The 23,444-nt window shown below is 37.7% G+C and overlaps 1 protein-coding gene across 1 annotated transcript in view; it reads left to right on the top strand.

Annotated features, from left to right (window-relative positions):
• Positions 1 to 4,538, top strand: part of THSD7A (thrombospondin type 1 domain containing 7A) — a 434,994-nt gene extending 430,456 nt beyond the window's left edge. The window contains exons 26-27 of the mRNA XM_080817988.1: positions 2,518 to 2,605; positions 3,303 to 4,538. Coding sequence (XP_080674114.1) covers positions 2,518 to 2,605; positions 3,303 to 3,387 — 173 coding nt within the window. The 3' untranslated portion in view covers positions 3,388 to 4,538. The remainder of the gene's footprint in view (positions 1 to 2,517; positions 2,606 to 3,302) is intronic.
• The last annotated feature ends 18,906 nt before the right edge of the window (positions 4,539 to 23,444 follow it).

Genomic DNA, 23,444 nt, shown 5'->3' with positions numbered 1-23,444 from the left:
AAAAAAAAATGAGCAAGCATTTTCTCAGGAGTTATCATTTCATCTATACTCATTTATTCTGATATTGCCAAACAGCATAATGTTTTTATTACTATGAAAAAGGCACTCATGCTCAAAGTTCAGAGAAATGAAATTACTTTCTTCTGGAAGAAAATTTAGGATATTAGTTATTTTGATCTCAGACCTAAATTTACAAGTATAATTATATTCACATTGAACAAAGAAATCTAACAATGAAATATTAATTAGGAATAAAGTATATTGTCACTCAGAACTGAAACAAGTAAAACTCTAAAGATATTCAAGAATTTTTCATTTGACCACAGACTGGTAATAATTTGAAGCTAAAAATAGGAATATCAGTAATGCAGTGCTGTGCCAGGACAGGACTGGGGGAGGGGCAGTCCTTGGTAGCCAGCCCATTTTCTATCAGCCCCTAGATTTGGTAAACTCAAATAATCAGAATCTGTACTAGCGCCAGATACAGCAGGGCAAGGATGGAGCCTTCCTGTCTAAATGGGATGATTTAAGTTTGGAGACTTACCAGATCCTTGTCATATTAAACAGACACCCTTAATGTGTCTAGTAATGGACTTGAAGCCAACACAGGCAAAAGCTTGAAGGCCTAATACAGTGCTAGCCCTCCCCCCAGGTTCATTCCCCAGGTGGAATGAACTGTATGCTTAGTCCTGGAACTAAAGCTGGCGCTTAAAATTGTGCTGCAAGGGCTGTAAGGTAGTGCAGATCGTGGTGTTTTTTCCCCACACCAAGAGGGATTACTAGTTAATGGCCAAAGGAAATATCCAGGCAAAGCCAGGCATAGTCTACTTTACTGTTGTTAGAAATATGAGAAAGGAGGGAATCTGCACAGCACATCTCTATTTCTAATGCATTAAGTCAAAACACTTTCCCTTATTAGAGAATCACTATAAGGATTTTAAGTATTTTCAGTATTTGGATGATTTAACCAAAACACTGTGATTTAACCACATTATCCATGCCTTCATATGGCTGTTAGCTGAAAATATAATTTATTTTGCAAAGTTGACTTGTTTGTGCAAACCTGGGAAACTCTTCTCTCAGTGTTCAAGATAGTGGAGCTGCACATGGCCATTAGCAATCTTGACTTTGACTAAGAATCCAAGCAGAACTTCTCACATCAAAACTAAAAAAAAAAAATGTTTAAAAAGAGAATATTGTCATTTTAAGTATATACCCTCCCTAAAATGAATATTTTAATATATTAAAAAGATTTATGTTCTTAAAAAGTACATTTAGACTTTGTTCTTGGTTTTTTAAAGACTCCAAGAATATTTGTTGAAAAACAACTCTCAAGGCAGATGAACCCAAGAACGGTTGATTTTAAACCCAGTCTCTAATTTTTAAAATCCTTAGAATTGAAAAGGTATATTTAGAATATTAAATGGACCCCTAAGTTGATCGAGCTCTAAGCAGAAAAACTTTCACAGTACCGATTTGTTTTTGATGCCTTCCAAATATTGAGTAAAACAGTGTCTATGGAGTCAATTTGCCCAGTCTATAATTTTAGCAGTAATCTATAAATTTAGCAGTAATTTTAGCAGTAATATAATGTATCTGTGCAACAGAAAATACATGTTGATGTAATGATCAAGTTAGGCAAAGTCATTAATACTATCATCTAATTGAAGTTTATTCCGAACACAAAACTAAGAAGCTCAAAGAAAATGAGACTAGAAAATCAAATTAGAAAGGTTCTTATCCTGCCTAATTCCATATAATAAAAAGTTAGAAAAATGTTACTTAGAGTTAAAAAGTTATTATCAAACTTGGCTATTTTTACAAAGGATATTGTTGACTGAACTTTAAAATACAGTGTTAAGTGTAAATTAGATAAAAGATTAATTCCCCCCCAAAAGTTAAATATATTCACTTTCAATTCATCTCGGAAAAAAAGGTTAAAATGACAAAATTTATGTTCACAAACCTGTCTGCATTAATGCTAAGCTGTAGGACTTTATTGAAATTGCATTACTTTTCTTCTTGTAATTGCCATTCTCAGAATAAAAATAAGAAAATAAGAATAAAATAAATAGAATAAAATAAATAAAATAACAAAAATATAAATAAAATAAATAAATAAAATAAGAATAAAAATAAAATAACATTACACATACACTGAATTTGAAGTAAAATTTAGATAAGAAGCTACAAAAATTTAGGCATAGGAACTTGAAATCTGAATGCAAATTGAAAAAATTATTTCTTTCCCATTCAATTCTCATTGATAATTTACCTTTAATGAAGCAGCATCTAACTCATAATAGCAGCTTTGCATTAATCATTAACTGTGCCTAAGCAATAACTCATTTTGTTTTGAAAGGATTTGGCCGCAGGTGACTAGTCATTGGTCATAGTTAAAGACTGTCATATATATATATATATATATATATATATACACACACATATATATATACACACACACACACACACCAGACTAATGTAAATTAATTAATAACTAATATCCATTCTTCTTAGATGGGAGACTAAAGACCTGGGTTTACGGTGTAGCAGCTGGGGCATTTGTGTTACTCATCTTTATTGTCTCCATGATTTATCTAGCTTGGTGAGTGATTAAATATTTCAAAATCTAAGGGGATACATATCTATTTCAGCAAAAACACTGTCAGTTGACTATAATACAGAAACAGTAATTTGTCTCAAATAAGTATTCCACACTTATTTAATATGCTCATCTGAAATTAGAAATAAAAATAGCTTTAGTCATAGATATTCTAAAAACTACCAAATCTGAGCCATTTACTATCTGAAGATGAGCCAGAGCTGCTCCAGGTCATCTCAAGTATGTTGTCCTTGGTTATACAAGATAATACTGCTTTGTATGCTTATCGTGAACTATGGAGTTTGATACTGAATTACTACTGGAGAAAGACATTATGGTGATACCTAATTTTATTCATCTATCTTTTTAAACATGTATTATAAATTGTGTATTATTTATAAAGATTTCTGGTCAAATATTAATGATTATACTATAGTATTATTTCCATTGTTAGTGAGAAATTTCCTTTGATAATTGTTTTGCAGGATAATAAAGTATTTGATGGGTTCTATTTCAGGTTTATTCAGAGCATTAAGTAAGAAATTCAAAGATACCAGAATATCAAACTTTAAGGTTGAATTTAGGTCATTAGGCAGTTAGGCAACTTTATCAATATAGCTTGAATTTTTCATTTAAGACAGTAAAATTTACGATTAGAGATTGATTTTCCTTCTCCGATTATTTTTATTATTACCTACAGCAAAAAGCCAAAGAAACCCCAAAGAAGGCAAAACAACCGACTGAAACCTTTAACCTTAGCCTACGATGGAGATGCAGATATGTAAAATAGAACTTAACCGGGCAACAACCAGTTTCAGCTTTCTGACTTTGCAGTAGACATCCAGCAGCCACAAAGGTCTTCATACTGTGTGAATTCAAATGCATTGTAACTTTTTAAAAGAGCATCAAAGAGTGAAAATCAGTGCCAATGGAGATATCAAGATAGTACCACTTATGTAAAAATAAAAATCAGCGATGAGTATTCTAGGAGATTTAGTTGACTACAGGCTGCATTCTGAGAGTTTTTTGTGATCTTTTCAGAAATCTACCAATTGACCATTCACTTTCATCTCTAAAATACGGTTGTGGAATTGGTCAGTTAGAACACCTGATGCAAGCCTCTGTCAGCAGTGTTAACCCATAGTAACATTTTAGCATGAAGAGTTTATACCAAGATCTCTACAATATTATAGTCAAGCATAACAACATGTATACTCAATTGAATGATACACATTACTATGTCAGACTATGTACTTGTTAATAAGCAGTTTTAATGGTGAATAAGAGATAAGCTCTAAGCTGAGCAGAAAATCCATTGAGTAAGTTCAGCATCTTGGTGGTTGATGGTAGCTTTCATTAACCTGCATTTCAGAGGCAAAGACTCTTTTATAAGACTTAATTCTTGTCTTTCTCCAAAGTACGAATGCTGGACATGTACTAGTATCTTAGAGAAAAAGTCCTCAAGTTCAGTATTTTATAGTGGTTATTGTCTGGAAAACTAATTTGCTTGTGTTAATACATTTCTACTTTCCCTAATTTTCAAACTGGTTGACTGCATCTCTTTTGCTATATGGAAGGCACATTTTTGCACTATATTAGTGCAGCATGATAGGCACTTAACCAGGATTGCCATAGAAACTGCCTCTTTTCATATGGGATGAAGACACCTGTGCTAAGAGTGTCATGGAGCCATTTGCAAGTTCTTACATCCGGAAGAGAATAAAGTTCAGTTTGAATGGCTACAGGATGGAATTAGCTATTACACCTGCTGTCTACACTCTTCCTCATTGCTGTAGCCATTGTGAAATCGACAACGTGGCGGTGATTTCAATGTTCTAATCCCGAAGTCATTAACCCTTCAAAAGATGGATCCCTCTAGTTGGTTTTTAATTGTACTTTGAAGGCGGTTTACGACTACATTTTTATATTTGTTACCTTTGTTAAAAAAAGAAAAGAAAAGAAAAAAAGGAGCCAGTTGTCTTTTTAATTTTGAGCAGATGGAGAAAATAACGTCCTGACCATTTTTTTTTAACTAAAACAACTCAAAATCCTGTGATTTTTCTTTTTCCCGGATTTGTTTTTCCTAGTTTTGCATCAAATGTATCCATCATTTGGTCTTTCTCACTGGTAAAATTTGAAGCAGTCTTTGTAGGATTTCAAAACTTTAAATGTTCAAAAAAGAATAAATAGTGTGCGTGGGGCTTCATTAACTATCTAGACCAAGGGTGGCGAACTTTTTCCGTGAAGGGCCAGATAGTAGGTATTTTCCGCCAGGCCTCTGTTGCACCTGCTCAGTTCCATCATCGTGAGGAGGCAAGTGTAGATGATACACAATACAAAGAAGAATGAGCATGGCTGTTTTCCAGTGAACCTTTGTGACAGCAGTCAGCATGCCATATTTGCAGGTTGTGCTTTGCAAACCACTGGTCTAGTAGTTTTCTCAGTGCTTACCTCTCTGTTGTGTCTTTTGCTTTCATTCATTCACCCTTAGAATGCCATCAGTGTTTAATTTCAAAGGTGAAAAATGGTCATTAAACTTTATCACTGTTTTGTAAGTAGTTATATTTTTCACACATGTAGCCCTGGGAATGGCACAGTGAAATACTATCTAATTTGGCAAACTTCTTTTTTATGGGGGGAAAAAAAAATCAAATGATACCATTAAAAAGCAATTCCATTTTTCAGGCAACATTTACTGCAACCAGCTTTGGTAGAGGGGAGGACATTAGGTTTTCAGGTCTTTTAAAAAATAATGTAATAAGCTACTTTATCTTAAACATAGCTGTGTTGCTACAAAACTGGTTTAGACTAGAGGGTGTTTTACCTTCAAGTAGAGTTTGGACTCCACCTGCTGTTCATTAAAGTATTTGCAAAGATTACAAAAAGACATCTGATTAGGATAGGTCTTTGTTCCAAAAACGAACAGATTTCTCCCTGAATTAATTAATATGAATTAAATGTGGAAAGCATGCATGCCTTACTCACTGTATTAGGCAAAGCAATCACTTCAAAGCAAACAGGTGGTCACAAAGAGAATTTTACTTTAAACCAAGGATTTAAACAAGGCGAAGCATAAAAGCAAACTCCATTGCATCAGTCTTATTGAAGAGGAAGACAAAAATAATACCGTTGCTCTAAAACTGTGATTGCTAGTCTATGTACTCAGGGGTCTTCCAGATATCCTCAAGTTGGTCTCTGTGAATAAAATGAACTCCATTTGTCCAAAATAGTTGAGAAAGAATCTTTTGTAGTTACTTGAAGAATTTAGATAACAGCCTTATAAAATGTATGTAAAACCTAGTAACTTTGAAATTACTGAATATATTGTTGCTACAAAAGCTATACTTAGGTTATTGTAAAATGTCATTAATTCAGAAGGCAGATCAGTTATCATACAACCAATCCTGTAAGAATGAATTGATCAAAATAATAAAATTTTATGAAAATACATGTTTTGTTCATAAATGAATTAAATTTTATAATACAACATATACAGAGGAGACTAGGTTCAATGGGCCTAAAACTAGGGAACATACTGGAAGTTCACCACTAGGATAAACACTAGGTGCCCTTCTATTAGAAAAATAAAAGGAAGGGCATGTAGCCAGTTAGCTATTTTGGACAAATGAAGGTTACTTTATTCATGTTTAGAACATGATAATAGCCTTATTTTTTTTCCTGGCATCAGTCAATAATAAGTATGTTACTGGAATTTCATCAAAATCCTATTCCTCCTGTTCATTCTGACAATTCAGGAGGGGAAGATAGTAGTAACTGGTCTGCTGACACTTTTGCCTTATCAAAATGGCCTGGGAGCCCAAAAAGATTTAGAATTACTGCTCTATAAATATGAAGGTTGATTTGGTTAAAAAAATAAGAAAAGGAAAGTAATGACACAGTATTTTATGCTATTTTGTTGCACATAGAATTGGCACAACTGATCTCTCTTGAAAGGAGTTGATTTATCAGTACCTAATCTAAGATATGGACCATAATTCTTATTTGAAAGCCTTTTTGAGGACACTACCATGTAGCTTAAAGCAGATTTGAAAAGCAGTGCATAAAAGCATGTTCTTAATTACTTACAACAAAGCACAAATTACTCATAACAAGACATATTTCTTGGAATTATCACATGTAAGACCCTCTGCTGGGCACTGTAATACAATTACTCGTGGCTTTTGTATACCTATGTATCTAAGACACTCAGAAGAAGGGAAAATGTTTCATGAGTAAAGAAAGCACTTAAATCACCCCTTCACTCTGGATTTGCTTCCAGTGTGGTATTTTTCCTGATGGAACGTCTGTGTCTCAGGCTGTGCTCTTAGGCTTTTGCTGTAATCCTCCTCCACCCAAGGGAGGTGGCAACGTTCACTGTGGCTGAACCAGAATCCTGCTACGTTCCAGGACTTTTCAAGATAAAGTCACTTACCCAGAACTTCTTACAGGGATTAACACCTCTCAGTTTTGTTTGTTTATTTCTTTTACCTCCTCCAAATCATACCTTTGCTTCTTTATAATGATTTCCTCTGGTCTCTAGTCTGCTTACAACGTAATCTTATTGACTTCTCTCAGAACTAGCTTCTACTAAACATGCTCAAAGTTTTAAATAAGGGTGGGGGGGGAAAGGTGAAGGTCTATATTCCTTACCTTTAGTAAAGTGTCACTAGGAGTGTGAACATCTTGATTTAAACTAAATGTACTGCTTAAAGACATGAGTAAAAAGGAAAGATGTAGAAGACATGCCCCCCTCAAAAAAAAAAAAGACCTTCTGTAAATATGTCCATTTTTATAGTCTATTTAGTATGACTCCGTATGCTCCTACCTCTACCTTGCTTCTGTATTCATGACCCACCCTAAAGGACAGTAAGGCAGGCCTGTACCTTATAGGAAGGACAGCCTGTTCCTAGACTTATTTGGAGTTTGAATAGATTTCCAAGAATCATGCCTCCAAAATGATCTGAGATCTATTTGTAAAATATTACCAAATTCAAATATGTTCCGTGTGATCTTTCCCCCACTGAGACTGAGGGTGTTGAAAGGAGAGCAGTATAGGAACAAATCTGTGAAGCACCTTGTCAAAAAGTGAGTTTTCCTGGGTCTAGTTTAGATGTGAGAACAAACACACCTGCCTGTCCCACCTCCTCCTTACCTTCAGGTGGCGGTGACTGAAGAGGAGGATTTCAGGGTCTGAAGCTGGAGTGTGGGCCTAGCAAACCTGACTCTTTATAAAAACGATGTTTTGCAGTGTGATTACGGTAATTCTGTATCAGCAGAACACTGAAAATGGTTATGTCTACATTATTAAATGAGTAAAACAAATCCTAAGTGGCTAGAGTTGACTTTGTAGTTTTAGGTTTTCATGCTTCTACCAAGCCAGGTCTTAAAACAGGCAGTATATGAAGACTTTTAGTTTGTGGCAGTCATGTTATCAGCGATCAAAATCTCTAGTCTATTTAGAATATAACTGTCAGTCTTATTGTGTTTTGTAGACTTTTTTTTTAAGTCAATAGTTTCTAGAGCATCTACTTTGAACCCTCAATGAAATTTTCACAACTATTTTTCAGCAATCTATCTAGGTTTATTTTTAAAAATTAAACATTAAGATTCCCTTTCTGGTACTTTTTCCTGACTCTTTGTAGCACAGAGATTTGAAGAGATCAGTATCGGTCATTGTAAAATATAACTTTATTAAATTTGCAATATGTCTTTATATAAATTATAATCCCCTAAATGTGTTTTTTTGTTAATTTAATTACCTGAATATTTATTTTAAGTTAGGAGGCAGCTGTCTAAGAAGTTTTTGTTAATATTACTTTGTAAATTGTGTAATGTAATTTATTTTAAATTATGTACATTTCTTTTTTAACGCACAAAATATCTATGTACAATTAACTACAGATTTGAAAATGTCACTAAGCTTTATTCAGTTAATACAGATGGCATGTGAAGATGTAATATGCTTTTTTTACATTTTCATATGGGTTATTTGTAAATAACTATGTTGCTGACAAACATAAACATGGAAATCATTTTCATTCTATTCATGTGTACTTTTTAAATTTGCATTATTTGCTGTTCATACATGGGTTAAAAAAAAAAAACAAAAAAACTTCAGTGAATATCCAAACCTTTTTCTACTGTATTGCCTGTTCCTTAGTCTTTTTCTTTTTTTTTTTTTAAACAACTTCAATTGAGAAAGTTCGAGAGATGCTAACCTTTACAAGTCTGCTGAGGCCACCACATTAATCATTATGGACAAATGACCTCTTAGTTCCCGGTCAAAAGAGCACCAGCAGAGAATAGTAAGACACTCTGGAACAGAGCCCAGCTCTTCTTGCCCCCTCCATCAGAAGGCCTCTTCCTGTCCCTTCTCCTTACCTTCTGCCTACAAGTGAAAGAGCAAACCTAAAAACAAGGTAGGAGCTCACACATTAAGAAATTAAGATTCCCTCGATTCCCCATAATTAAGATACACACATTCACAAATTCAGAAAGGGATGCACAACTTAGTTAAATTACTGCCAGTGTAGCTTGGGCTTAGTGCATTTTCTGAAATAGCTGTTTACTGAAATATAACTAAGCAGAGAACCCTTTAAACACTTAGTATATGAACCCCCTCAAAATATGCAGCTAGCCATAAATGCTGGATGAAAAACGCATTCCATATTGTTCACTACAACTGAATCTAGATGAAAAAATGTTTAAAATATATCATCCAAATTATTCCTTATATATATGTAGATATTCAAATTACTAACTTTAATTACTAATTCAAAACTTGTTTTTATTTTGCAACTGCCAATTTTTGTCCTGCAAACCCAAATAGGAACATGACCAGTCTATATTCTATATTTGCTTCTTCTGAGTTTCTAGTGATTTCTGTCATGAAACTCTGAACATATTGAAAGAAAAGCCAACATACACTTCAATGTACAGTTCATCAGTGTCAATTAGTCTCAAAAGAAAGGAAACACATACAAAACATTTAAATGCAGTCAGGCTTTCTAATATTGCGGGGGGGGGGGGGGCGGGTTCAGATGACTTCCCTTTCTCCTCTCTACCTTACCCCATAGCATCTCTCTGCCAAGGCAGCTCAGTTTAACAATCTCAGTTTGGGTCTCAGTTTAAAATCTCAGTTTAACAAGGATGTTAACAAGGATATTTTTCTTCCTTGATCATATGATCTTATCAACATGATGGGGAGGAGGGAGAGGAAAAGAGAAAAATGGGCTGAATTTAGTAGATACACCATAAAATTGTTGTTGTTGTTGTTGTTTTTCTTGTGTGTATTGCTGTTTTCAAACAAGTAAAATGGCCTTTGCCCCTTTCCCAAACCTCAGCAACACCTAAGGCAAATCTTACAGCATTTTGTTCACAACTGGAGTTTTGAAAAGTCCCAATCCCATAGAAAACACTAAAGATACCACCAAAAAACTATTAGAAATTATAAATTAATTCAGTAAAGTCCACAGGATACAAAATATACAGAAATCAGTTGTGTTTCTATACACAAAATAACTGAGAAATTAAGAAAATAATTACATTTGTAATTTCACCACAAAGAATAAAATACCTAAAAATAAACCAAGGAAGTGAAAAGACCTACATTCTGAAAACCAGAAAACATTGATAAAAGAAATTGAAGATGATACAAATGGATATTCAATACTCACAGTCAGAAAAATTAATATTGATAAAATGTCCATACTACATAAAGCAATCTACAGATTGCATGCAATTTCTATCAAAATATCAACAGCATTTTCCACAGAACTAGAACAAACAATCCTAAAATATGTATAGAACCACAAAAGACCTCAAAGAGCTCAAGCAATCCTGAGAAAGAATAAAGTTAGAGGTATCAAAATCCCAGATTTAAGATATACTACAAAGCTGTAGTAATCAAAATAATATGGTACTGGCACAAGAACAGATCTGTAGGTCAATGAAACAATAGAGAACCCAGAAATAAACCCACACTTAAATGACCAAAGGAGGCAAGAAGTTACAATGGGCAATAGACAGTCCCTTCAATATATGGTATTGGGGAAAACTAGACAGGAAGGAAAGAAGGAAAAGAAGGAAACTGGACTACTCCTTACACTAGACACACGCACAAAAAAGATTCAAGACCTACATGTGACTGAAGTGAGCTAAATATCCACCAGAATACTATGAACACCCATGAAATCAGCCCGAGATGTAAGATTATACACTTCTGGATCTCTACAGGGGCAGGAGATCATCAGTGGAGGGGTAGAGTGGATTAGGAGTGCTCAGACTGATATTGCAGGATAAATAGAAGAGGGAGGGAGCCACAAGAAGCGACCCACTGGAAAGTAATACCCCAATACGAAAGTGCACTGTTCTTGGGGACCACCATTAACTTGGAGTCTGGTCAAAAGTACTCAAAAAGAACAAAGTGTCTTAAGGGGCAAGTGGTTAAATCAGGTGGCCACAGGCACAGACCTAAGCCCAAGGTCCCAGGGTGGTCACAACTGGTGACCACCCAAGCCTGAGAGAGCCCAGCGGGGGGCCCCAGTCAGTGGTCCCTGAGCCCACAGCTTTCCATTGCTTTCACCACCGCTGGGGCTGGGCGCACCCCCCTCCATGCCTGAGAGAGTCCGGCGCAGGCTCCTACCCAAGGTCCCTGGGTCCACAGCCTTCGACTACCTGTGCCACCGCTGCTGCCAGGGGTGAGTGTACCTAGTGTGGGCCTGGACTCCAGACTTCAGTCCCAGCAATGACAGCCACCAGTATCGGGCTCCCAGGACCAATACCGCTTGTGGTTTTAGTGGCACGGGGGTGCAGAGACAAGCGGGAGCCTCTGGTGCCCACTGAGATGGTGGCTGGAGGTGTGCACCACCGATGGGAGGCTGTGATGTTCAGTGGAGTTTTCAGAGAGGGAGTCTGTGTGTTCTGGACCACCCAGAGGGGAACAGACTGAGGCTTCTCTCTGAGGCAGAGGTCTGGGTGCGGAAAGTTTACTTTGCTCTGACCTTCTGAAAAGAAAAGTCACAAAAAGTCACCAAAGAACAAAAGCTTCCAGAGAATAGAAGCCTGAAAAACTGGTTTCCACAGAGCACAACAAGGCCACTCAGTCCAGGCAAGACTGGGTGAGAACCAACTCAGCAGGCCCTTCCCCCAAAAGACAAGCCAAAAAGAATGCGAGGACAACCACAGCAGGGTCCCCATAAAACTGTAAAACACCAATATCAGGGGAAAACAATTCCCAGTATTGTCCCAAAACCTGTATATTTCATAGATACAACTTTAAAAAAAAAAATTCATTCTCACAATTTTTACTTTTCAACTTACTTACCACTACCACTAGATGTTTAATAAAACATATTACATAATAACTTTTTAACTTGAATTTTTTGCACAGGGTGCCTGGGTGGCTCAGTGTGTTAAAGCCTCTGCCTTTGGCTCAGGTCATGATCTCAGGGTCCTGGGATTGAGCCCCACATTGGGCTCTCTGCTCAGCAGGGAGCCTGCTTCTCCCTCTCTCTCTCTGCCTGCCTCTCTACTTGTGATATCTCTCTCTGTCAGATAAACAAATAAAATCTTTAAAAAAAAAGAAAAGAAAAGAAAAAAGAAAACCCTGTCAAACCATGTCCCCAGTGACCCTCCAGCTACTAGTCTGACAGCTGATAGATAACCATACCCACCCAAAATTTATCTTTATAAAAGGTTCACTCATTTATATTTGTCTGCTGGGTTTTTTTTTAATGTTTATTACTTTGTGCTATCTTTGACAAAGGGCTACTAGTCCTTTCTTCTGCTGATACTACCTTGCTACCTATGGGAAAACTGATTTATAGAAATAAATCAAGAAAAATATCCTGGCTGTAGAAGGCATCCTATGTATAGAATTTTGATCTGATATTTGTATAAAAGATACTTAGATCTTTCAAGAATTAATTTTGTATGCTCATGCTTATTCTAATGTCTCTATGTAAGAATCCACAGGAAAAACCTAATTAAAATATCTCCTATGATGAAGTAAAAAAATGATAACCTGAGGCCATGCCTGGTAGTAGTCATGATATAATGCAAGTTGCAAAAGGATTATGTCAATGTTTGTTCAGGGATAAAAACTCAAGAGGACTTTGATAAGATTCCCTTCAGAATTACCACCATATTGACTTTCAAAAATCAGCAATTCCTGGCCAGAAACATTTAAATGTAATTATGAATCCATTCCAAAACAGATGTAGCAATAAATTGGTACATTATCTTAGACTACAAAGCTACTCATAGGCACAGTCCTTTGGGCATATAAGTATTAACAGCAATTCCTATCACTGCTAAAGATCAGATCCTGCATATTTTACAGGTTGTTTGAAAAGGAAACTAAGGAAGGACCAAAAATCTCAGTTCAAAGTTCCATATCGCTTTCTGGTAAGATAAAAGAACAGCACCAGAACAGAGAAGAAAATACAAATAATCTGAATTTATGGAAAAGATTCTCACAAACATTCATAGTTGAAGAAATGGCACTTAAAATAGTGACCCAAAACATGGAGAAAATAAAGTTTGGCAATACACAATCTTATCAAAGGTAAAAAATATTTTTTTAATCCTAGTGAGGAAAATGTTGATTCAAGTCAATGAAGGGCAATGTGAACACCATCTTTTTAATTAAAAATAAACATATCCTTTGACCTACTCACTCCACTTGCAGGAGCTGATCCTAAAGTCTAGAGAGAGAGAGGACAGAGAAGAGGATGTGTGGTGCATGTGGGGAAAGAAATGTCAGTTATCCAACTGACACATAGCATGGGTACAATGATAGAAGGATATTTATCACATTTGTAGTTACAAACATATGGAAGCAACAACATAAATGGATATAAATAATGGAAAGTTTAAAAAAAATAAAAAATGGAAAGTTTAAGTAATAGTGCATTTGTAACACAGGATACTATGCAAGATTGTATATGATTTTCTAATTGCTGTCTTTAATTTTTCAGAACTTAGGACTGGAAAAATAAGTGAGAAATCACAGTACTCACATACTCACAAAACCTTTCTTAATTATGCTTTGAAAACGGTCTTCAAGCCATTTATTTTAAATGTTATAAATGATTGAAAACAGAGTCAAGATTTTTGGGTGCAGTATGAGCCTCATTTCCTCCTAATCATGCATATGAAAAGCCAAGTTAAAAAGCAATTACAGACAAACCAAAAACCAGACTCTTCACTACAGAGAACAAACAGATGGTTACTGGGGTGAGGGGGGAAGTGGGAGAGGTGGAGGGCGGGGAGGTGGCAGGTGTGGATGGGTGAGATATGTGAAGGGGATTAAGAGTACATTTGTCATAAATAAATAAATAAATAAATAAGAGTACATTTGTCATGATGAGCCGAGTCACGTATAGAATTGCTGAATCACTGAATTGTATTGAATCACTGAAACGAGAAACACTGTATGTTTACTGAATTTTAAGAAATGATAACTATTTTAAAAAGTTATTATAATTAAGGGCCCTTTGATATAAATGAAAGGAAAAACAATGCTAAATAGTGGTTACTTAGAATGGATCTTTTTCTCTGCCTCAAAATCCCTACATTCCAAATAACTTCAAAACAAACAAACAAACAAAACTTTGAAACCTTTTGGCTCATTGTTGCTAATATGAGACTGAACTTTAGAAGTGCCAAAGAAAAAACAAAAAAGAATTATCTTGTGTTTTAGCTATTGCCTGAAGTTAAATTTAATGAACTGAAAAGGAAGGTTTCTGCAACATTAGGGAGAGCAGCTGGAAAAAGAAGCCCCATTTCTTTCTGTAGTGGTCGGCGCTTACCAGATAATGAGCAAAACGTTTGCAGCTCATCTGGACTTAGAAAAACATCAAACACCAACTAGGAAGCACAGAGAACTGATAATTGTCTTTCTGATTAGATATTCAGCCTCAATTTTTGACGCTAATAAAATAGATAGGGAAAAGGAAAAAATGTGTATCAGAGGCCTCTGGGTAAAAATATTGGAACAAATGTTTATCTAATTGGATTATCACTATGTATTTTCTGAAGCACTGTTAGAAGTCTGTGAAGAACAAAAACAACAAACACAAGAAGCTTTTATCTTCCACCCCCAAGCTAGTTAGAGGAATTTGAAAACACCGGGAAGGGAGTATCAATGGTCAATCCAAAGGCAGGTGTAATGAGAATGTTATTTTGCCAAATGAAAAGACAGCTGTTTTTTTTTTTTTTCTTTTAAAGATTTTTTTTTAAGATTTTTATTTATTTATTTGACAGAGATCACAAGTAGGCAGAGAGGCAGGCAGAGAGAGAGAGGGGGAATCAGGTTCCCCCTGAGCAGAGCGCCCGACGTGGGGCTCCATCCCATGACCTGAGCCCAAGGCAGAGGCTTAACCCACTGAGCCACCCAGGCGCCCCTGAAAAGACAGTTCTAACATTCTCCAACTGTTTCACTAATATCCTAACTGCTGGCAAACTATATTTATATTACATCACAGAGGAAACTGCAGACAAAGCTGATAATCTGAGAAGGCCACTTGGTTAGTGAGCAGTCTAAAACCCTCTCTCAAACAAAATGAGAGGTGATGGAAGTATTCACCAAATACAGGCAGTGGGAATTACGGAGAATACTGTGTGCAGGGCACCGTTCTAGACTCTGAATGGTAGGAAGTGGCAAAGAGAAGAGACAACTTGCCCTCACTGATCATACATTCACATGAGTGGAAAGAGACAATTAAAAAAAACAAAAACAGGGGCGCCCGGGTGGTTCAGTGGGTTAAGCCTCTGCCTTCAGCTCAGGTCATGATCCCAGGGTCCTGGGATGGAGCCCCGCATCTGGCTCTCTGCTCAGCAGGGAGCCTGCTTCCCCCTCTTTCTCTGCCAGCCTCTCTGCCTACTTGTGATATCTCTTTGTCAAATAAATAAATGAAATCTTAAAGAAAATAAAAAGGCAAGAAAATAGAATACGCCCCTTGGTGAAAATTGCCGGGAGAAAATATAGTAGGTGACAGGGAATGCTGGGGCACTGAAGGAGAGGCCCACGTGGCAAGCGCACCACTTTAGATTCCTGAACCCAATCCGGAATGTGGATCTGGGAAAGATTCACATCAGCAACAAGCAATACTCTCGCGATACTCTCTCTCCAATCACGTGGGTATCCTACAATGCAACTCAATTCTGACACTAACTACTGGAGGTAACATCAGGTTCCACAGCTTAAGGGTTCAGTCCTACAGTCCTAACCATACGCCCTTCAGAATCCAGTCACAACCCATGTTATGATCTGAGCTTCTGACCAACTGGCTACAAATTGGAGGTTCCAAAGTCTCCTTCCTTGGACTTCAGATGCCATTCCCCAGTCCAGGCTGTGACCTGTACTTCTGCCAGACTGGCCATAGGTCAGAGAGCCTGCAACGCCCTCCTAGGGTTCCATGAATTTGTGACAACAGCTCGAAGAACTCAGAGAGACATTTTACTTACTAAATCACCATTGTAGTATAACAGGAGAAAACTCAGGAACAGCCAGGTATTGGGGTTGAAAAAGCAAGGCATGGGGAAAGAGCACAAAGGCACGGAGATTCCATGCCCTCTCCAGGGCTTTATTCTCCTAGCACATCCACGAGTTCACCAACCTGGAAGCTTTCCTAAACCCCTCCTTTTGGATTTTTATGGAGGGTTTATTTCATAGGCATGATTGATTAAACCACTGACCATTGAGGGCTGAAGTCAATCTCCAGTCCCACCCCCTTCCCAGAGTCAGGGGGTGGGACCAATCACATGGTTGGTTTTTCTGGCAAATAACCCCATCCTGAGGTGGGGTCCAAAACTCACCTCATTAAGGTTATGAGAGACACCTTTCACACTCTCCATCACAGGAAATTCGAAGGGCTTTAGGAGCTGTGAGCCAGGAAACTCGGACTAAGACCAAATATGTATTCCTTATTAAAAATTGCAATATCGCAATCTACTCTGAAGAGTTGACCCTTTTCAGAAAGAGTCAGAAAGGGGTCCCTTTCTTACAACCTACCCTCCAGGAGATATTGACACAGCAATTCTTGGGGAAAAGTCCTTTTAATTGTTTTCTAGCAAATTATGCAATATCAAGTAAGTTCACTTTTATTCTTTCAAGAGCCTAGTGATCTTTGGCTTTTCTTTTCCCTTTGTATTTGGTTTAACAAAGTTTATTCAACCTCTGTTTCTAAAAATGTCATTACCAAGACTAAATCTTCAAATTAGCCCGATAATTAAATTAGCCTCTTAACAGCAAAATTATAAACAAATGTTTGGTTCTATATGTGCTATCAGCAAGATTATAATCAAACACATTCCTATAAATAAATTTCTAATATTGGGAAAATAATTTTTAACATTTGTGTGGGTCAATTTATCCTCACATTTTGATGCTTGAGGCTACTTATGCTCTGTGGACTCCATTCTGTTCTTTCCTATGGGGGAGATGAAGTCAGCTGTGGTGAACCCCGTATTATTACAGTGGATCCCAGGATAATATTTGCAAAATGTCTGGCATGTTGACTTCCTCCCTTCCTGTTTCATTCCCTCTGCTCAGAACAGCCATAACTGTCAAATAGTTTTAGCACAAGAAGATTCACTCCAAACACCAGGCCTTTATCCTCACTGTCTGTCCATGACTTTTCACAATTTCCACTTGAAGTATTGCCTTTATGTTTTAAACAGAAATCTTCTTTCAATATACCCCATTAATCACAGAATAATTTATTGTATCTGTGTGGCTGATCCTGAAGGTTGCCTTTATTGAAATTGAGTGTGCTTGTTCCTATCCTGTGGGTGGAGATGAAACAGGTGTGGAGGTTTTGTTCTAATCCCTTCAACTCAAAGAACAACTCCATGGCTGAGGTCAAGCTGAGAATAGATCCCTCCCCACCGGGCAGAGCCCTGCCTGCCAGGACACTTTCTGTCTGGTATGATGAAAGCCCACCCCTGAGAGCAGAAGCCCGGGGTTGTCCTTGGTCCACTTCCTGCCCCCCACGGTGTGTGCAGGCTAAATATCACACTTAGTCATGGCAGGGAATCTGAATCGTGGGGACAAGTAGCTTTATTTCGTAGGGGGGAAAGCAGATTCTCAAAGAGATGAGCTCAGTTTTCCCAAGGTCATATGGCTAGTGAGTGGGGGAGGGAGCTCCCCAGGCTGGCTGACTGCGGACTCCCTGTGCTCCCAGTGCACATTCGGTCCAGTACCTGCAGTGCCTCCCAGGTTGCCTGGGACCTTGCTACACAAGCAGGAGCTGCAGACCAGCAGCCCCGGCATCTCTGCCAGCTCCTCAGCAATGTGGACGGCCAGGCACCACCGCCCGAGAGGAATCAGAATCTTCACTGACACTAAGACCGCCAGGTGATTTGTACGCACATGGAAGTCTGGGCAACACACCGACAGGGCATGATCTGCAGCGATGAAATAAAGTCATAAAGAGTATGAAAGAACTTTTTAAAAGATGTAGGATAGGTGAGGAAGTTCTGGTACCGGCCAAGGAGGAGACAGAAGACATCGGAGAGAACAGATGGAAGGCAACCTGCCAAGGAGAGCAGAGCAGAACTTCTCTGCACTAAATGTCAGACTGAAAGGCCTCCCTGAGTGCTAAGTGGGGCAAAGGAAAAACACCAAGTGACACCAGGGAAATGGAAGGCACATTTCAGAACACTTAGGATAAGGAAAAGACTGGTAAAACTTCCAGAGAGAAGAAACAGATTTACCGGGGAATGAGAAGCAGGGATATAAGTGGCAAGAAGAAAATGGAATCCTAAAAATGTCTGAGGGAAAAAATACTTGAAGCTAGCATTTCACACCCAGTGAATCAATTATTCAAAGACAAGAAGGGAAGAAATATATTTTAAACATAAAATATACTGAAATATATTTCAGACATAAAAGTTGATTTAGTTAGGGTTCTTAGTGGCAGATCACAGAATTGTCCCTCACAGAATTGCCGAATTCTGCAGAATCACAGAATTGCAGAAAGGGACTCATTAAAGGCTTGTAGGTGGCTCCCAGAACCTCTGCGAGGCCAGAGAACCAGGCCAGAGGGCTGCGCAGCCAGAGGCAGGAGCACCGACTCGGACCTTGGGGCAGAGCTGTGGAGAGGACCCTGGAGTCACATTCCAAGTAATCCCCCCTCCTCCCACCACATTGTCCTTTGGAAGCTGGCTCCCACTCTGCTTTTAGGTTTGTCTCTCAGCCCTGGGGCCTGGGAGGCCAAGGAAGCCCCCCATTCAGTGTGACCAGCTTGCAGGTAGGATTGAGCGGCTGCCAGTGGGTGAATCAGAGGTCAGTTGGCCTTACAGGGTAGGAGACAATCTGTTCTAGCAGTACCTGGACACCAGGAAGAGCTGAGGTACAGAGCTCCAGTCTCTCACGGAGCCAGGGAATGCCTGCTGAATGCCGGTTTACTACAGGGTCAGGCCTGTGCCCCTTACCTCTTAGTGGGCACAAGAGTGGTCATTTTCTTCACATTAAGGATAAGACTTTCTGAAGTATACTGCCTAGGTGAGAAAGTGCAGGAAACAGGTATACATGTAGAAACCTCTGGTAGAACCTGAGCTGATATTCGTAGCCTCTGGGTTTTGGTACTAACGTAGGGGGATATTGAAAAATAATTTAAAAATGAGCAGTTGATTCCTTAGCCTATTTATTTTGGATTACTTTTCAAGACTTAAATATTCTCATTTCTTTCTATATTACAATTTCAATTGTAATAATTTTTTTAAGTAAATATAACTTTATATTTTGGGACTATATTAACAAAATATGTGCATTTGTATTTCCCTAACGGTTAGTGATGTTGACCATCTAATACACAAATTTTTAAAGCTTTTGATTTATATTGACAATCTCTCTCCAGAAATATCTTACCAATTAAAGCTCTAAGCCTAGTGCCTCATTCACCCTCTCCAACACCTACTGGTGATATTTATCATATAACTTTTGAACAACACTGATCACATACAGGGAAAATATTGCTGTAAGCTCCTTTGACTATAGTTATAAGGTGCTACATCTCTTCACTATTATACATGGATTTAGCAGGCCAGGCACTAAAAATATACTTAGGGAATTGAAAGCTACATTTTCAAACATATAATTGATTTTTAGAAAGATTACTTGAGATTAAATACCTGATTTGATTCTTCTACATCAACATTTTCTTTGCCTTTCCTAAACCCTGCCACTTCTAATTCCCAAGTATTTCATATGGCCTCCCATCTCTCTACAGACTCCTTGATGATATCTGTTCACTTATTGAATCCCTACTTCATTTCACTTCCCTTCTATTGACATAGTCAATAAATAGCAGTTATCCTTTTACAAGGAAGAAAGGAAAGGAAACCAGGAAAATGTATCATTCTTCAGTAAGGAAGCTCACATTTCTTGAATGATGGCCCAAGGATCCTTTGACATGTCATACTGCACCCTTTCATTACAGTTAACACTTCCCTTTCTGTAGCCTATTAACTTTGAGGTGTTGAATCTACTAGTAAATCTTCTATTAATAACATGTCCCTCAGTTAGGAGGTGGAGGCACCTGAGTACCCTTCTGTCATGTCCTGCCCCTTGAATCTTAGATTTAGTGACTTTTGCTTTATCTGTGACTTTTTTACAATATAATTGATAGAAAGAAGAAAGGAACTTCTAGTTTAGACCTTATCTGACAAAATACTTGTGTGGAAATTGATTGGAGATTTCCTTCTCATTGAATCTTGGACCCCACTCTGACTTTTTGCACTTTTCTAATCAAAACAAAGAAGAGTCATTCAGTTTCTTTCTCAGAAATATAAAATAGGTGAATAAAAATACACATGTTCTAAGAGACTCTTAATCTCACAAAACAAACTGAGGATTGCCAGGAGGAGGGCGATAGGGAGAGGGTGGTTGGGTTACGGACATTGGGGAAGGTATGTGCTCTGGTGAGTGCTGTGAAGTGTGTAAACCTGGTGATTCACAGGCCTGTACCCCTGGGGCTAATAATACATTATATGTTAATAAAAAAATTTAAAAATTAAAAAAAATACACATGTTCTACTGGAACAAATAGGAAGCCATAAAGTGGTAAATCTGCATGCATGCATAAAGATATTTAAAAAAGAAAGAAACACCAAGCAAACATTATCTTTAGGTAGGGCATTTAAAGACCATCCACCTTCTCAGAATGAAGAAAAGAATATATAACTCATATAATTGGAATCATGCAGTATTTGTCTTTCTAGGAATGGCTCATTTCACTTGGCATGTCTTCAAGGCTCATTAGTGTTGTCACATATTACAGAATTTCCTGTTATTAAAAGGCTGAATTCCACTGTATGTATATATCACCTTTTCAGTATCCAGTCATCTGTTTATGAATAATATCTATGGACATTTGGTTGTTTCCACACTTGGCTGTTACGAGTGGTGTTACAAATGGCCAAGAAGTATATGAAAAAAATCCTCAATGTCACTAGTTTTTAGGGAAATTCAAATCAAAACTACAGTGAGATACCACTTCATGTCTGTCAGAATAATTAATATAAAAAAGCAGGGCAGCAAGTATTGGTGAGGATGTGGATAAGCTGAAACATTTGTACACCACCTGTAGGAATGAAAAATGGTGCAACTGCTAAGGAAAAGAATATGGAAGTTCTGCAAAAAGTTAAAAATAGAACTACCTACGATCCATCAAACCCACATCTGCACATTTATCCAAAAGAACTGAAACCAGGATCTCAAAGACATAATAGCATTCCCATGTTCAGAGGTAAGTCTTAAGATGTGAAGCTGTGAAGAGATGAAATGAGATCAGGTAGAGACCCAGGAGGAGTAAATTCCCAGGCACAGGTAGGCCAACAGTTTGATATTGTCCACTGGTTAGGCAAAGAATGAAGTAAACAGAGGCTAGATCACTGATGCAGGTGCAGGGGCTTCTGTATGCAGCTTGGCTTTTGTAACATAAGGCTGAATATTCACCAAAGCCATTTATTTATTTGGGAAGCCTGGGTGGCTCAGTCTGTTAAGCAACTGCCTTCAGCTCAGGTCATGATACCAAGGTCCTGAGATCAAGTCTTACATCAGGATCCTTGTTCAGTGGGGAGCCTGCTTCTCCCTCTGCCTGCTGCTCCCCCTGCTTGTGCGTTCTCTCTCTCTCTCTCTCTCTCTCTCTCTGACAGATAAGTAAATAAAAGCTTTAAAAAAAAAGATTATTTATTTGAGAGAGAAAGAGAGTATAAGTGCATGCAAGCGAGTGGGGAAGGGGCAGAGGGTGAGGAGAGAGAGAACCTCAAGCAGACACCTACTGAGCACAGAACCTGACTCAGGGTTCAATCTCAGGACCCTGAGATCATGACTGAGCTGAAATCAAGAGTCAGATGCTTAACCAACTCAGGCACCCAGGTGCCTCTTCACCAAAGCAATTTGAAGAGTATAGTGGCATGGCGAAATCTAGGATCACACCCTTGACCCAATGGACTTTGAGAGGAAAGATTTGGGGGGGATGTAGTAAGAGCTAGAGGAAGTTATCCAACAAGGAGTCTGTACCAATGGTCCAAGAGGGAGAATGTGAGGGCATGAAGTAAGACCATGCAAGGAAGGTGGAGAGAACTGAGACATTTTTAGGTAGATTTGGTAAAAGGGAGACGATAGAAGAAGGGGAGGAAATCACTATCGGTATCTGGCTTTTTTGTTTAGGAGACTGTGTAGTTAGGAGGTCCTCTAAACTAGGCAATAACTCAAGAGGATGGACCCATTCAGGTCTGTAAATGACAAGCTTCATTTTGATGCCCAATTTGTTGTTTTGTCTTACTTTTTTTTTAAGTTTTAAATACCAGTTAGTTGACATATAGTATAATATTAATTTCAGGTATACAATATCATAATAGAACAGTTCCATACATCACCTGGTGCTCATCACCTGCACTCCTTAATTCCCATCACCTATCTCACCCATCCCCCACCTACCTCCCCTCTGGTAACCATCAGTTTGCTCTCTATAGATAAGAGTCCGTTTCTTGGTTTGGTTCTACACAAGAGCAGACTTGGTAAGCCCATACAGGTGTACGCCATATTTTGGAAAGAAGCAGGCAGAAAAATAGATTATCTTATTTGATAGACAGAGATCACAAGTAGTCAGAGAGGCAGGCAGAGAGAGAGGAGTAAGCAGGCTCCCCGCTGAGCAGAGAACCTGATGTGGGGCTCAATCCCAGGACCCTGGGATCATGACCTGAGCCAAAAGCAGAGGCTTTAACCCACTGAGCCACTCAGGCGCCCCGAGAAATAGATTATCTTAGAGACTGAACATTTTTAACCAAGAAAAAGTGAAAAAAAAATTTAAGTTATCAGATCAGTTTATATTTTAATTTGTTATAAAAAGTTGATTGAAAAATTTTTCTCCTGAATTAATATTTAAGGTTAATAAAATTCCAATCAGAAATTCAACATTTTTTTCTAATTAGAAAAAATGATCTTAAAGTTTATATTAAAATTAATTACCATCACCAAAGAGTAGTCAAGAAAAAGATCATAATGATTTATCAGATGTTTGAAAATATTATGAATAATTAATTAAACAAAGTATTTGTATGGCAGGACAAACAGACCAGTAGAGGAGATTAGAGAATGCAGAAATTGCATCCAGGATACATGAGAAGCAGTAGATAGTCCATATGATAGTTCAATTCCATGAGAAAATGATGAATTATTTAATAGTAGTACTGATACAATTGGATATGCATCTAGAAGAAAATAAAAGTAGACCTTCATCTTTTAACATTTCCATAATAAACACAAAATTATTTGCCATTTTGAATGTATAAGATAACAAATGCATATATACCATGTATATATATGTAT

The sequence above is a fragment of the Martes martes genome, assembly GCF_963455335.1.
Source record: "Martes martes genome assembly, chromosome: 11".
NCBI classification, from domain to species: Eukaryota; Metazoa; Chordata; class Mammalia; order Carnivora; family Mustelidae; genus Martes; species Martes martes.
This window is presented reverse-complemented; position numbering and strand designations above follow the sequence as displayed.